Raw genomic sequence first — 15,296 nt, 5'->3', positions numbered from 1 at the left:
ACAGCAGGACACTTTATTTTACATCAATGCACAGTGATCATGGCTCCTCACTGTCTCTGCTTAACACAAGCATGGTAGATGCTGATGTAGCATTACTGTCACTAATGGCATGCCTTTATGAAAAATATTATCAGAAGAAAATAAAAAGGAAAAACCAAATACTCAAATTGGGTAACAAAAAAGACACAAAAGGTACAAAGCAGTCTGGGCCTGGAATGAGTTCCATTCTGAATGCTACACAGAAACAAACGGGTACTTCATTGTTTCTGAAAAGCACACAGTGGTCATATTCCTCATGGCATCCTCAAGCTCCTGGTTCCCCAGGCTGTAGATGAGGGGTTCAGTGTTGGAGGCAGCAGCGAGTCCAGAAGTGACAGTGGCAGATGCAGGGATGGCCCCAGGCTGGCACAGGTGACCTTGAGGCTCTGCAGGGCCCAGGCCCAGCGGCTGTGCCAGAGTCAGGGCTGAGGTCACACTCTGTGGGCTGGGGCAGAGCCCAGGCACAAATCAGCCCTGGCCCAGCAGCTCTGCAGTGGTGGCCACCAGGCCGGGTGCCCAGGGAGCCTTCTGGCCATGGCCTGCAGGGAGTTGCTGCTGCTGCCAAGGTGCCTTTGGTGTGCCAGGCTCTCCCTGCACAGCTCCCAGCATGGCCCTCTGCCCTTGTGCCCGAGCCCTTCCCTGTCTTGGGGCTGGCCTGGGGCTGTTCCTGCAGCGGGGCCTGGCCTGGCCATGGCACAGCAAAGGCAGTTCCTGCTGCAGCAGGAGGCTCTGCCTGCAATGGGCTCCAACAACCCCAACAAGGCCCTGCTTGCAAAGCCCCCAGGGGGAAATGAAGAGCAGGGTCATGCTGCTTTTGGGGTGAATAATGCTGAACCCAGCCTGACTCCTCCATCCCAAAGTTCCACATCCTGAGAGGGAGCTGAAGCTGTGGCAGAGCTGGTCAAATCCCCAGGGAAAGGAACAACCAAGGGGCACCACTGAGAGCTTCTGCAGAGCTGCTGAGCTGGCACAGCCTGGGCACGTCTGACTGACAGGGCAGCACTGCAGACTAGAAAAGCCCCATTCCAAATTTTAACTGCAGCATCTCCTGACATTTCCCTTCTTAGGAAGTGTGTGGAGATTCCTCCTTGGAGTGGGGACATCCCTCAAGGTCACTGCCGGAGGCTGAGCTAAAGAGATTTGCCCAAGGTCATGTTTCTTGAGGAGTGACACCCATCTCTACTTAATAACTGGTTTTGCTTCAAAACAATTTTTTCAAAATTGCTTCCTAGAGCACCATATTAAAATAGATGTTATAGCTGCTATTCTGTGGAGTAAATAATTCTGATTAACACCTTTTTGTCTAAACGTGCTCATAATCAATCATATCTGTATATTTATAAATACTTCTGGTTTGCCATCCTCAGTGTTATGGGACAAAGTTGTAAAAAGATTCAATTCCACAATTCAATTCAATTCAATTCAATTCAATTCAATTTAATTCAATTCAATTCAATTCAATTCAATTCAATTCAAATCAATTCAATTCAATTCAATTCAAATCAATTCAATTCAATTCAATTCAATTCAATTCAATTCAATTCAATTCAATTCAATTCAATTCAATTCAATTCAATTCAATTCAATTCAATTCAATTCAATTCAATTCAATTCAATTCAATTCAATTCAATTCCACCTCCACAATGCTTTAAAGATAAATCCTTGAAAAAATCTGGGGCTTGGATTGGATCCAGGCACTCCCAGGCTCCTCTCACAGAAGGAGTTTACAAAGCCTGGGGGTCCTGCTTTGGGGGAGCTTGGGGGTATAATTGGGGTGTTGGGGGTCCTTTCTGCACCTCGTGACCCAACAGGAGCTTCTCTACTAAACTGTGCCTGAAGCTGCCACTCTGCCCATGACAGGAATCCCTGTGAGTGTCTGTGACATCCCAGCTCTTTGGCAGCCTGGACACTCCTGGGATGTCCCCTGGAGCCCCTGTGAGTGTCTGTGACATCCCAGCTCTTTGGTAGCCTGGACACTCCTGGGATGTCCCCTGGAGCCCCTGTGAGTGTCTGTGACATCCCGGCTCTTTGGCAGCCTGGACACTCCTGGGATGTCCCCTGGAGCCCCTGTGAGTGTCTGTGACCTCGCTGTTCTTTAGGAGCACAGGGATGTCACCACTGCACTCCTGACACTGCCTGGGACAAATTGGCCCCTTGGCAGTGTAGAGACACCTCTGTTGTCACTGTGCAGCCCTGTGACTGTCACTTCATGACCCTTAGGAAGATTAAGGACCCCTGGGATGTCACCATGGATCCCCTATGCCTGACTGTGACCAAAGAGATCTTCAGGAGCCCAGAGACCCCTCAGATGCCACCATGGAGCCCCTGTGCCTGCCCGTGAGCTCACAGCTCTTTGGCAGCTGGAAACGCCTGGAATCTATTCCATCTACTCTGCTGAGGATGGATCCTCAGCAACCTGGAGGTTCCTTGATGAATTTTAGTTCTCCAGAGGCTTGTTCAGTTTTCAGCTTTTCAGTTCAGGAATTCATTGCCAAAGCCTCATTATTATTTCAAAACATCCTAAGAAGACAAGCCCCCTGGGAATAATGTAATTTTAAATCTTCAATTCTTCTGTGGTTTATTGTACAGATTTCAGAAGTGTATTCAAAGAAAATATACCATAATTTTTAATGCACTTTTTTGTTTCCTTTTAGGTTTTGTTATCCTGTTTATAGATTGATATTAGCAATCTCCAGTGTATATTGTTCCCCAGCACCTTGTAAGGCACTCTGAATAGATATGAAAATCAAGACGCTTCATGGCTGACAATCAATCACACTTTGTCCCTACCTCCACCCCACCTTTCCCTCATCCAACCCCTGGGACTCAGAGCAGCCTTGTGCAAATCTGAGTTTTCTCCACTCCAGGCTGTGCCTGCAGCTTTCAGCTCCTTGGCACCAACTCCCACCTGCTTTCCTTGCAGAAGGAGCTGCCTGAGACACAAAGGGATGTTCATTTCTTGTCAGCCAAGAAACCCAAGGGAAGGCACACCTCCATGAAAAACACATGTCCAGCCAGTGACACAAATAGAGGGGAAGATCAGGATTTCTTCTCCTGCCATTGTACAACTCCAGGAAATTCCTGGTGTCTCCAGGTGGGAAAACTTTGACATTTTTTAGAAGTGCTCAAATGACCCAGCTAATGAAGATGTGCTCTTGCACCTCACAAGCTGCAGGTCCCCTACAGCCCTGCAGGGCTCCTGTCCCATCTGCTCTGCCCCAGTCTAAAACAGGGACCAGCACTGTCCCAGGATTAGTAGAGAGCTGAATTGGAAAGGACCTCAGCAAGTCAGCAGCCCAAGCTGTCAGAAACTGGGTCAGACCAAGTGGTTCAAGGCTGGATTTGGTGTGGATTGGAAAATCCCAAAGGACAGGGAGGGGGCAGCATCTCAGCACCTGGCTGAGCCCATGGGAACAAAGGTTTCCTCCTGTCCTGGCTGAACCTCCCCTCTTTCACCCCATCCTCATTGTCTTTTGTCTCCCACCAGGCCCCCCGGTGAAGAGCCTGGCTCTATGTTCTCCATCCCCTCCTGGGTGGCACTGCCAGGCTGGCATGAGGAGCCCCTCAGCCTTCCCTGCTCGGGGCTGGACAAGCCCAGCTCCCTCAGCCTCTGCTCACAGCCAAAGGGCTCCAGCCCCACCTTGGAGCCCTTCCCTGGCCCTGCTGCAGCTGCCAGACATCTTTCCTGCCCTGGGGAACCCAAGCCAGGCCACAGGGCCCTGGATAATGCAGGTCCTTGATGTGCTGGTGACACAGCCCAGCCCCTTGTGCCCGTGTCAGGCTCTGGGGTGGATCCTGTGGAACATCCTTTGGTGGAGGCTGTGGCTCCAGGAGCACCAGGGGGATACCGGGGACAGGGGAGCCCGCTGGGCATGAACAGCATTGGACTTGTCTGGGGGGAACTGTGAGGGGGTCTGGGGCAGAGTGACCAACCCAGTGACCTCACACAGCCCCCTGTGATGTCACACAGCCACCATGTGAGGTCATAATCTGCTGTATGATGTCATACATCTGTCCTGTGATGTCACAAAGATGGCCTATGATGTCATAGCTGCTCAGTGACCTCACATAACCCAGTCTGTGATGTCATAGCCCACTCTGTGACCTCATGTTACCAGATATTAAAGGGTCTGCACCTGGTGAGATCACACAATGCTTTTTCTCCAAAACCACTGGCCCATGGAAACCATGCAGTGCCTATTGTGGTGGTCAGAGGCTGTTTGGGGTACGGTGAGCATGAGATTATTGAGTTTTCAAATATTCTGTGAAAGGAGGCAGGGCATTGTCGCTGTTAGCCATGCTCAAGTAACACATAGAGTCGAAATTTGTGAGAGCAGCAGCAGCAGAGAAGAATCTCTGCCCTTTGTTTTTTACTTCCTATTATATACTTGTTGAAAAGTGACCATGGATTGGAGAGTGGTATTTCCACCTCTCAACCGCATTGGTCACAGGGACTGTCACACAACCTTGTCTCTTCCAGAAAGGAATGTGAAAACAATATCAATGTTTATAGAACACAACTGCTGTTTACATGAAAAGAGCGTGAGAAGGTACATACTTCTGCTTTAATATGAACGCTCAGAAAACTAGGAAAATCTCATGGTGACAGGGCATCAACAAAACTTCTACTATGGACTTAGAGAGATCAGATTTCAGCCCATTCAGGATGCAGATTTGGAGCATACCTAATCAGGTTCTGATTTTTTTAAGGGAAAAAGCCATTAGAAACAAAGGGGTCCAGGAAGGATGTACACAGGTCAAGAAAGAAATCTTGAAAGAATAGAAGCAGGCTCTTCTCTGTGCTAAACTGTGAGCTAGCAAGGGAATAGGCTGATCTGACTGGGCATGGAGCTTTTGCAGGTACTCAAGGAAAAAAAAGAGGGTCCATCACCTTTACTCACAGAGACAAAAAACTCACAAAGTATTTAAGGATGTCATTAGTTCATGCAGAAAGAACATTAGAGAGGTGAAAGCTCAACTAGGACTTAAGGTGGCTGCTTCATTGAAGGATAAAAAAAGTGTTTTAATTAATACAATAGCGGTTAAATTATTTTATATATAATTCATTTCCATTTATATATATATATGTAATTTATATAGTATATATTTTATTTATAATAATTATGCTCCCTCATTATTGGGGGGGGCATAAAATTACCTAAAATGATGAAAAGGTTTAGGTACATAACCCCTTCTTTGCCAGAGTTTTCAACAAGAAGACAGGCTGTCCTCAGAATAAGAGTTCTCCTGAGCTGGTAGATGGGCACAGGAAGCACAAGAGCCCCCCTGCAATCCAGGAGGAAGCAGCTGGGGACCTGCTGAGCCACTCAGATGCTCACAGGTGTCTCTGGGACCAGATGGGATCCATGCTAGGGCCATGAGGGAGCTGCTGGATGAGCTCCCCAGGCTGCTCTCCATCATTTCTCCTCAGTCCTGGCTCAGCTGGGAGGTCCCAGAGGACTGGAGGTGCCAATGGGAGCCCATCCCCAAGAAGGGCTGCAAGGAGGATGTGGGGAACTGCAGGCCTGTCAGCCTGCCCTGGGTGCCCAGCAAGGGGATGGAACAGATCCCCTTGAGAGCCATCCCAGGGCACCCCCAGGATGGCCCAGGGATCAGAGGCAGCCAGCGGGGATTGCAATATCTGCACTGAGGATCTGCAGGAGGGGACTGAGTCCAGCATCAGCAAATTTGCAGGTGACACCAAGCTGGGGGTGAGTGTGGATGTGCTGGAGGGTAGGAGGGCTGTGCACAGGGCCCTGCACACGCTGGATCCAGGGCCCAAATCCAACAGGGTGAGGCTGAACAAGACCAAGGGCCGGGTCCTGCACTTTGGCCACAACAAGCCCTGCAGGGCTCCAGGCTGGGGACAGAGTGGCTGGACAGTGGGCAGGCAGAAAGGGACGTGGGGCAGTGCTGGACAGCAGGCTGGACATGAGGCAGCAGTGTGGGCAGGTGGGCAAGAAGGCCAATGGCTCCTGGCCTGGATCAGGAATGGTGTGGGCAGCAGGAGCAGGGCAGGGATTCTTCCCCTGTGCTGGGCACTGGTGAGGCTGCACCTCGAGTGCTGTGTCCAGTTCTGGGCCCCCAATGTAGGAAGGACATGGAGAGGCTGGAGCGTGTCCAGAGAAGGGCAACAAGGCTGCTGAGGGGTGTGGAACACAAGTGCTGTGAGGAGTGTCTGAGGGAGCTGGGGTTATTTATCCTGGAGAAGAGGAGACTCAGGGCAGACAAGGTGGTGTCAGGGCACAGGTTGGACTTGATCATCTCCAAGGTCTTTCCCAGCCTTGCTGATTCTGTGATTCTCTGAAACCACCCTTGGAGCAGTTGCAGGATGAGCCCTGGGCCTCCTGTTGAGAAGGTGCAGCAGCCCAGGTCCCTCAGCTTCTCCTCACAGCCCCAAAGCCCATCCTGTCAGTCCTGCAGAGCCTCTGCAGCCCCTTCTCACTGCCCAGAGCAGGGAGCCCCACAGCCAGACACAGCAGGGCAGATGTGCCCCCGTGGCCTGTGGTGTCTCTGGCAAGGGAGCAGCAGGAGGCACTGCAGGAGCCTGCAGACAATTCCTGAAGCACTTGGAGGATGATCCTGCTCCCCAATGGATGTTCCAGTCATGCCAGCTACTGAACTGAAATCGGGAGTGGGGCCAGAGAGGAAAGGGCAAACAGGGATGGGCTCTTTACAGGGGAGGGAACAGGGGTGGGAAATTGGAAGAAACTTGTACCAGGGAAGAGTAAAGAAAGCAAAGGTTAAGAAAAATAAAAGCTGAGGGCAGTGTGGGGGTGGCTGCCAGGCAGCCCTGGCTCTCAGCAACGTCTGCAGTGGCAGAGGAAACTCCCAGCTCATGGGAACAATCTTTCTGGCTGACTTCAGGGGCCACAACAAACCTGAGTGGTTTCCCTCCTGTCCCCCAGCCCTTCCTGGCCCCAGGGGCTGATGGCATTTGTGCTCACTCAGGTTCATCTCCCCACACCAACACCATGGGGGTGCTGACGCCTGCTCTGGGCAGTGCAAACAGGGGCTCCTGAGGCAGTGCTGCCGTGTCTGTGCCTGCAAGGATGCAGCACCTGTGTGAGCTGGGGGTGAGGCCAGGGCAGCAGAGGGGGGATGTTGTTGGCAGGTGCATGAGGACGCTCTGGGATGCTGCCCTGGGGGTCCAGCGCAGTGGGGATGGATCAGCCCCTGCTCTGCTGCTCCTTCCCGTCTCCCCCAGGGACCTTGCAGAGCCCCAGCCATGCTGTTTGCCCCCAGCCTGCCCACGGCCAGCCTGGGGCTGCTGACGGGGCTTTTCTGTGCTGAGCATTGGCCTGGCCGTGTTGTGGAGAGAGCCTGGGCAAGGAGCCTGCAGCCCCCAGGCCCTGGCCTGAGGCGTCAGCGCTGCCCCAGCAGTGCCCATGGCCTGTCCCTGCTGCAGCCCCGGCACTGCCACCCCCAGCCCTGTGCCCGGCCCCGAGAGCACTCAGGCCCTACAGCAACAGCAGGGCCAGGAGGGCAGCGGGGCAGGGCCACGGCAGCAGCACTGGCAACACCAAGTGCTGCTGCTGCTGGGCACAGCTGCTGTGCCAGCACTGATCTGCCCCAGCTCTGCACACAGACATTGCTGCTGCAGCCACAGAGAAGGGAACAAAAGGGGCATCTCTGCAGAAAACTTTCGAGAGGTCCTTTAGTTCATTTAAAGCAACAGAGAGTGTGGCCCCTGATTGAAACAGTTCATGGCCACAGAAACGGTGGAGAGAAACAACATCAGAAAGGACACAAACAATGACATTTCTTTGTGGACAACATTTAAAAAGTCAAACAGAGAAAAACAACCTCCAAAATGACACCAGGAAGAAATATCAAAGATGACTTTTGTTACAAACTATTTACAGAAATTGGCCAGCAGTTTAATGTTTCTGAAATCGTCCAGTGATCAGTCTCCACACTGCAGCCTTGAGCTCCTGGTTCCTCAGGCTGTAGATGAGGGGGTTCAGGGCTGGAGTCACCACCGAATACAGAATTGACAGGGCCAGATCTAGGGATGGGGAGGAGATGAAAGAGGGCTTCAGGTGTGCAAAAAATGATGTGCTGAGAAACAGGGAGACCACGGCCAGGTGAGGGAGGCAGGTGGAAAAGGCTTTGTGCCGTCCCTGCTCAGAGGGGATCCTCAGCACAGCCCTGAAGATCTGCACATAGGAGAAAATAATGAACACAAAACAACCAAGTCCTAAAGAGATACTAAAAGCAATAAGCCAAAACTTCTTAAGGTAGGATTTGGAGCAGGAGAGCTTGAGGATGTGTGGGATTTCACAGAAGAACTGGCCCAGGGCATTGCCATGGCACAGAGGCAGGGAAAATGTATTGGCTGTGTGCAGCAGAGCAGTGAGAAAGGCACTGGCCCAGGCAGCTGCTGCCATGTGGGCACAAGCTCTGCTGCCCAGGAGGGTCCCGTAGTGCAGGGGTTTGCAGATGGACACGTAGCGGTCGTAGCACATCACGGTCAGGAGGGCAAGCTCTGATCCAAGGAAGAAGAAAATAAAAAACACCTGTGAAGCACATCCTTCATAGGAGATGTTGCTGGTGTCCCAGAGGGAATTGTGCATGGCTTTGGGCACAGTGGTGAGGATGGAGCCCAGGTCGCTGAGGGCCAGGTTGAGCAGGAAGAAGAACATGGGGCTGTGCAGGAGGTGGCCGCAGGCTGCGGCGCTGATGATGAGGCCGTTGGCCAGGAGGGCAGCCAGGGAGATGGCCAGGAAGAGGCAGAAGTGCAGGAGCTGCAGCTGCCGTGTGTGTGCCAATGGCAGCAGGAGGAAGTGGCTGATGGAGCTGCGGTTTGACATTCGCTGTGTCTGGACATTCCAAGCTGCAGAAAGAGGAAAGACAGTGACATTTGAGGTGACATTTCCCATAGGAGAGTCAAAGTCCTTTCTCACTGATCCTTTCCTGTCATTAAACACGTCCCCCTTCTCTATGTCTAGGAGATCTTCCTTCACCTTGGTTGCTGGAGCCCTGATTGCTGCTTGCAAATGTTAAGTGAGGAGCCAGACCTTGACCTGCAGGACACCTGGGAGTCCGTCCTGACCTTCAGTCAGTGCAATAGAACAGTGAGGGCAGGGACCAGTCCTGGTGTTTTAACCTGGAATATCTTCCTAAGGCACAGGACCTGCCAGGGAGAAGGAAGGGGGATTGTAGGTTTCAGAAGGAGAGATTCTGCTGCACCTGGGGAGAACAGAGAGTCCAATAAGGCAGGAGGATTGTCTGAGGCTTAGTGCAGACTGATGGGAGCTGCTCTTCCTCTGTGACATGTTCCCATCTCCCATGGACTTGAACCTTTCCAAGCTTCACTCCCTTGTTACCCTGAAAAGCCAGGAGACCCTGCTGAAAGCAGAGGGATCCCTGGCACACAAAGTGGCTCCTGCTCTTCCCAAAGTCAGGGAGAGTCAGCTCATTCCCAGCCTGCCAGCCTGCCCTGCCCAGAGCTCCCCGGGGCAGAGGGAGCTGGGACACCCCATTGCTGTGCTCAGCCTGCACAGGAGGAGCCCCAGGGCTGGGCCTGAGCCTGCAGCTGGAACTGCCATTCCCAGAGAGCCCCTCAGCAATGCCAGGAGCACCTGGGCAAGGCAAGGAGAGAGAGAGGCAGGCCCTGAGGAAAAGCCTTTCCCTGGCCAGCCCTGCACAGCCCCTGCCAGGCAGCAGCAGTGCAGGACAGTGGCCCTCAGGCCCTGGTCAGCAGGGAATGGGCACATGGCAGGAGAGATGCCCTTCATCTCTGCTGCTGCTCTGCCGGCCCAGGAGGGCACTGAGGGCCCCGAGCCCCCGGGCTGAGGGCTGTGCTGGCTGGGAGGGAACAGCAGAGCTGTGCTGCTCAGGGCAGTGTCTGCCCTGCAGGGCAGGGCCGGCAGGTGCCACATGTGCCCTGCAGCAGGGCTTCCCTCAGCACTGCCTCCCTCCCTCCCTGCCCAGGGCTCTGCTGCTAGAGCTGTCCCAGCCCGAGCTGTTCCTGTGGCCCCGGGCTCCTTCCCTGCCAGTGCTGCCAGAGCCCAGCCCAGCCCTGGGCCAGCTCTGCCCTGCAGCTGCTCAGGGCTGCAGGGGTTAAAGAACAGCTCCCCCAGGCCTGGGCACCATGGAAAGGGGATGCTGGATGCATCTGGAGGCTGGGGGGGTGCAGGCACTTTTTTTCGGTTCCCAGGAAACCCCAGTGTGTTGCTTTAAAAGCCTCAGCCTCTACCCAGCAAAGCTAACTTTCAATACCCACCAAGGTGAGCCAGGGAAAAGTGGGTGCACGGATTCAGGAAAGGAGAGACTCAAGTAGGAAACTCCTGCCCTGAATGTGCTCATGAAAAGTCCCCTCAGACATGAGCTGGAAATGAGCTGGAGCTCTGAGCAGCCCTGGCCCACACAGCACCCTCTCCACAGCAGCAGGACCTGCCCTGGCAGGAGTCACTCCTTGCACCCACAGCTCCCCTCCAGCATCCATGGGAGCTCCCAGGCAGGCTGAGAGCTGCCCCTGGCAGGTGGCAGATGCCCTGGGCTGGCCAAGAGCCCTCAGGGCTGCAGCACCTGCTCTGCACCACAGCCCTGGGCAGCCCTGGCTGCAGCCCCAGCTTCAGCCCCTGCAGCCGTCCCTGGCAGCAGGAGCCGTCCTGCCCTGTCCCTCTGACGGTGCCCAGGGCAGCCCCGCTCTGGAGCACATCCTCCCCCAAAGCAGCAAGGGCAGCAGAGCCATCCTTACAGTCACCTCAGTGCTGTCCTGGCTCGGCTTGAGGAGATCCCTGCAGCCAGAGACTTACCCTGTCACAAGTGGGGAACATTTCTGCACGATGAAGCACGGAATTGTCCTTCCTGTTCCTTTCAGCCTCTGTCTGCTTCATTCCTCTCAAGTGCCAGCAGGCAGTGCCCTCAGCCCTGCTGGGCAGGAGAGGAGCTGCTCCTCTGGAGAAATGTCTTTTTAAAGCTCTTCTTGGTTGCCAGGAACTCCCTGTGCGCCAGGAACCCATCCCAGCTCAGCAGCACAGACACAGCACAAGGACTTTAATGAGCCTCTTGAGGTTTGGCATTGTTTACATCAGACTCAGTTCCTCAGAGAGTGTTCAACAAACTTCTCAAGAACACAGTCAGATTAAAAACTCCAAAGTTTCTTAAAGATTTATTGAGTCCCACTGAGAAAGTGTTTCCAGATCAGTTAAATCAAAAAACTGGTGGCAGTGATGACAGGTGGGTTAGGCTGCTGAGCAGGGACAAGGAGGCAATGAGGCCCCAGGCCTGCAAGGGTCACTTGTCCCCTCCTGATGCCTCAGGCCCAGGGCCAGCAGCCATGGCCCAAGTGCTGCAGGAGTTGGCTGTGTCAGGGCCTTTCAGCTGCTGCCCATGCCTGTGCCCTGTGCAGCCCAGGCTGTGCTACGGTGTCCATGGCCTGCGCCTCTGTCCCTGCAGGCTGTCGCCATCCCCCGGCTGCCCCACCTGGCTGGGCCCTTCCTTTGCTGACAGCTCTGCGTCCTGCCTGCCTCTGCCTGGGCACACAGAGCCTTGGCCTTGATACCAAAAGGGCTAATTTTATTTTTACTATTCCTGTGAACTTTTAGCACAGGAACAAGGCCTGCAGGGCCTGCTTTCTCAGTGAGGATGGATGGAAGAGAAGACATTTGGCTCAAGGGTGCAGTGATAGAGACAACAAGGAGTGAATCTGGGACGTTCAGGTGGGTTTTATGGAAATGACTAAATTGTAATACACATTTAGCAACTATATAAGCAACACGTGTAGAATCACGTGTTCACATAAGGTTAGGAGTTATCCCATGTTGGACCTCAGGCCTGTATAAAGGAGGCTCTCTGAAACACCAAATGAGTGTTAAGGACCCTTATTCTGATATTTTGGCCATTTGGTGACAGCAGAGGCTCACAGAACCAAGGAGTCAGCTGTGACACTGGAACCCCATGGAACAAAGGCTCCATTGTGCTGCAGTGGAACCCCCTGGAACCAAAGGTCCATTGTATCAGAGCAGGGCCTCCTGAACCGAGGAGAGCATTGCTGACAGTGTGGAACTCATGGAACCATGGGGTCACTGGGATGGTGTGGGGCTGCCAATGGAACCAATGGTCCAGTGTGACACTGCAGAACCTTCTGGACCCAAGGTAATCCTGTTATGCCAGGGAACCTCATGGAACAAAGGATCCATGTAGAGGAATTTTTAGAAGAGTGAGGTCATGATTTATTGATAGGGGGTTTGAACAATCCCTGCTACCAGGGAACAGTATGAGAGTCTGCACTGTTCCTATGCTGGTCTTGTAGGCCTTGAATTAATAAGAAAGTAGCAATTGTAATAATTTAGTGTGCCTTCTCACAGATGCTTCCTCACGAATGCTGAAGATGTGTCACAACTTGTTAGGCCTTCTCATGGATGTAGAAAACAGAATGCTATTCAGAACGTAGAACAAAAGGTAAACTATATGCGAAAAAATGTGGCCAATGAACAATCATTTAATGTATATATATATGTACTTTTAGCCAATCACCAACTGTTGAGCTGTGCTTGCTTTCCTGTCTGTAACCTGATAAAAGTGGAATAGAAGGAATAAACAGAGAGATCAAACCTAATCATATTGATGCCTGTTTGATACTCAGCTCCTTTCTCACAACAGATCCATGGTGACACTGCAGAACTCAGAGCATTGCTGACAGTGCGAAAGCTCATGGAACCAAAAGTCCATTATGACACAGCAGGGCCTCATGGAACCAAGGGGAGATGGAACAGCTCTGGCTGGTTTGGCCTCCCAGGGGCCACCTGACAGGTCCAGCTGATCTTGGAATGCTGAGGGCTGCCTCTTATCAGCCCCTGGAGCACTGGGGCTCTGTGCTTTCCTTCCTATGGAAAAGAACCATCCATCTTTCCAGGTGCCCATGGCAAAAATTGACAGTTGCCCTGCAAAATTCCATATATGAGAGGATTTTCCCGTACAAAAGCTGCCAGGACAGAGAGCTCTGGCTGGCCTTGGCCTCTGGTGGTCACCTCTCATCTCAAGGAAGCCCTGAGGAAAGGATTGGAAAAGCTTTGACTTCTGGAACATCAGTGATTCTCATCCTCTCCTATGCTCTTCTGATCATAGGTGTCTCTTTTTCCTTTTTGTGTATTGTAATAAGTGTTGAAATGTAATTCGTGCTAAATATTAAAACTACAGCATTCTCTACGAAAGCCAGGTGACAGGGAAGCGATGTGCACCAAATTATTCAGGTTCCAGAGATGATGGCTGTCTCCAGAAATGCGTGTCTCAGAGGATTATTGGTCTAGTGAAACCCCTGCGATGTGCATGCGATACACATCCACAATGAGATAATATTTGTCCCCAGAAGAAATGTATTCCAAAAGATTTTCATATGAATTATTCACCCAATTCCAGGAAAACTTTCGTCATATGCAGCGGAAAGAAAGAAAACGACATTAATATGCTAAAAAGTATAGGGACAACTCCAGACTCCATTATCCCGCAGAGCTTGGAAAATGTATAAGAAGAAACTCTGCAAAAGCAGCATCGAAGAACCACGGAGAATTTGGTGTGATAGAGGCTGAATTCAAGTTCCCCCAGTTCCAATTGCCAGGCTCAGTGCCGATTTGCTTGTGGCTTTTTCCAAAAATTATACTTTAATTGTTCCAAAAATTCCATTAATTATAAAACTAGCTGATTCATTTTTAACAGTATTATACATGAAATTTTTTTTTCAGCTGAAAATCCTTTTTTATCAATATTATTTTTTTTAGTCTTCAGGTATTATCTGACACAAAACACCTCCTGTACATACGGATCCAGGTCACTGTAGAAGCAAACACAAACAAGAACCCAGCAGGAATTCTTGGTCTCTCTCCCATCTGTCCCATCTCCTCTGCAGCTGGAGGTGCAGCCCCAGCACTTGGGAGGCTCCAGGGGTCACAAGCTCAGCTCCCACACACAGAACTTGTGCACCCTGGGGTGCTTTTCTTGGCCCCTGCACGCTCACCCAGGCTGAGATGGACACTGATGGTTTCTCTGGAGGCTCTCCCAGCCCAGCTCAGCTCCCTGCAAGCTCTGCCAGCTGCCCTGAGCTCTGGGCAGCACCAAGGGCCTCTCCCCAGCACAGCCCAGCCGGCTCTGGCCCCACAGCTCTGCTCAGGCCAGGCTGCTCTGGGCAGGGCCCCACGGCCTCAGCCCCTGGCAAGGGCACAGCAGCAGCTGCAGCTCACACAGGACTCAGCCCCAGCCATGGGCAAGGGGCCTGGCCAAAGGAAAAGGAGGCTCCCTGTGTGCCCTGCTCTCCTCTGCACGAGATGCTGAGAGCTCTGCAGCCCCTGTGCCATCCCATCTGCCCAGGCCAGCACAAGAGCCCCGGCCTTGTGGCCCTCAGGAGCTGCTCCTGCTGCAGGCCCAGGGCCCAGCCCAAAGCTGGGGCAGCCACAAAGCTGTGCCCATTCCTGGTCACTGCTGCCCTGAGGAGGATGGACCCTCAGCCACTTGGAGGGTGGGGATGAATTTGACTTTTCCAGAGGCCTCTTTTTTCTTCAGCTCTTCACTTGAGAACTTAGTTGTCAAATGCTCATTAACATTTGTTCAAAACACGCAAACACAACAAGCCGCTGGGAAAAAATTAAGTTTTCAATTCTTCTGTGTTTAATTAGACAAATTTCAGAAGTTCAAAAAACTTCTCAAGAACTCAAAGTTCAATTGAAACACTGAAGTTTCTTCAAGTTTTAATGGGTCCCACAGAGAAACAGGACTGAGAAAGTGTCCCCAGGTTCCAATGGGAGCAGAATACTGCAGGCAGTGATGACAGTGATGAAAATCAAAACCCTTCATGGCTGACAATCAATCAGACTTTGTCCCTGACAAAGTGACACTGGCCAGCTGTGAGGGTGGGTCATCATCCCAACCTGCCCTGGGCCCTGCAAGGGGCTGTGCCCACGGACACTGCACTGACCCCACTGCTGGGTTTGGGGGCCACGGACACCGTGAGCAGTTCCAGTTTCCTTGGAAACACTGGGGAGGACTGGGACATACTGGGGAACACTGGGAACACTGTGGGAGACACTGGGACATACTGGGAGTGACACTGGGGAGGACTGGGACAACCTGGGAACACGGGGAATGCTGAGGGGGAATCTGGGCAGACTGGGATGGACTGTGAGGGTACCCTGAGACATACTGGGAAATACCACGACACACTGGGAGTGACACTGGGATATACTGGGGCAAACATGGGACACTGGGAACACTGTGGGAAGACTGGGGGACAATGGGGTGCACTACTAACAACACT

The 15,296-nt window shown here is 52.4% G+C and overlaps 2 protein-coding genes across 5 annotated transcripts in view; both read right to left on the bottom strand.

The window, feature by feature from the left end:
• LOC134562396 (olfactory receptor 14J1-like) overlaps positions 1–13,584 on the bottom strand; it is a 76,050-nt gene extending 62,466 nt beyond the window's left edge. The window contains exons 1-3 of one of the 4 annotated variants that reach the window (XM_063419774.1): positions 10,804–13,584; positions 9,007–9,176; positions 7,262–8,876 (exon numbers count right to left, since the gene is read on the bottom strand). In XM_063419774.1, the coding sequence (XP_063275844.1) occupies positions 7,921–8,853 (933 nt within the window). In that variant the 5' untranslated portion in view covers positions 8,854–8,876; positions 9,007–9,176; positions 10,804–13,584 and the 3' untranslated portion in view covers positions 7,262–7,920. Of the gene's footprint in view, positions 1–7,261; positions 8,877–9,006; positions 9,177–10,803 lie in introns of those variants that run through there. The other 3 variants (XM_063419776.1, XM_063419773.1, XM_063419775.1) reach the window with 3 other exon arrangements.
• LOC134562421 (olfactory receptor 14A16-like) overlaps positions 1–15,296 on the bottom strand; it is a 391,199-nt gene that overhangs the window by 375,110 nt on the left and 793 nt on the right. The gene's annotated exons all lie outside the window — the stretch shown is intronic.

This window comes from Prinia subflava, chromosome 27 (assembly GCF_021018805.1).
Source record: "Prinia subflava isolate CZ2003 ecotype Zambia chromosome 27, Cam_Psub_1.2, whole genome shotgun sequence".
NCBI lineage: Eukaryota > Metazoa > Chordata > Aves > Passeriformes > Cisticolidae > Prinia > Prinia subflava.
Note: the sequence above shows the minus strand (reverse complement) of the source record. Positions and strands in the feature narration are given on the sequence as shown.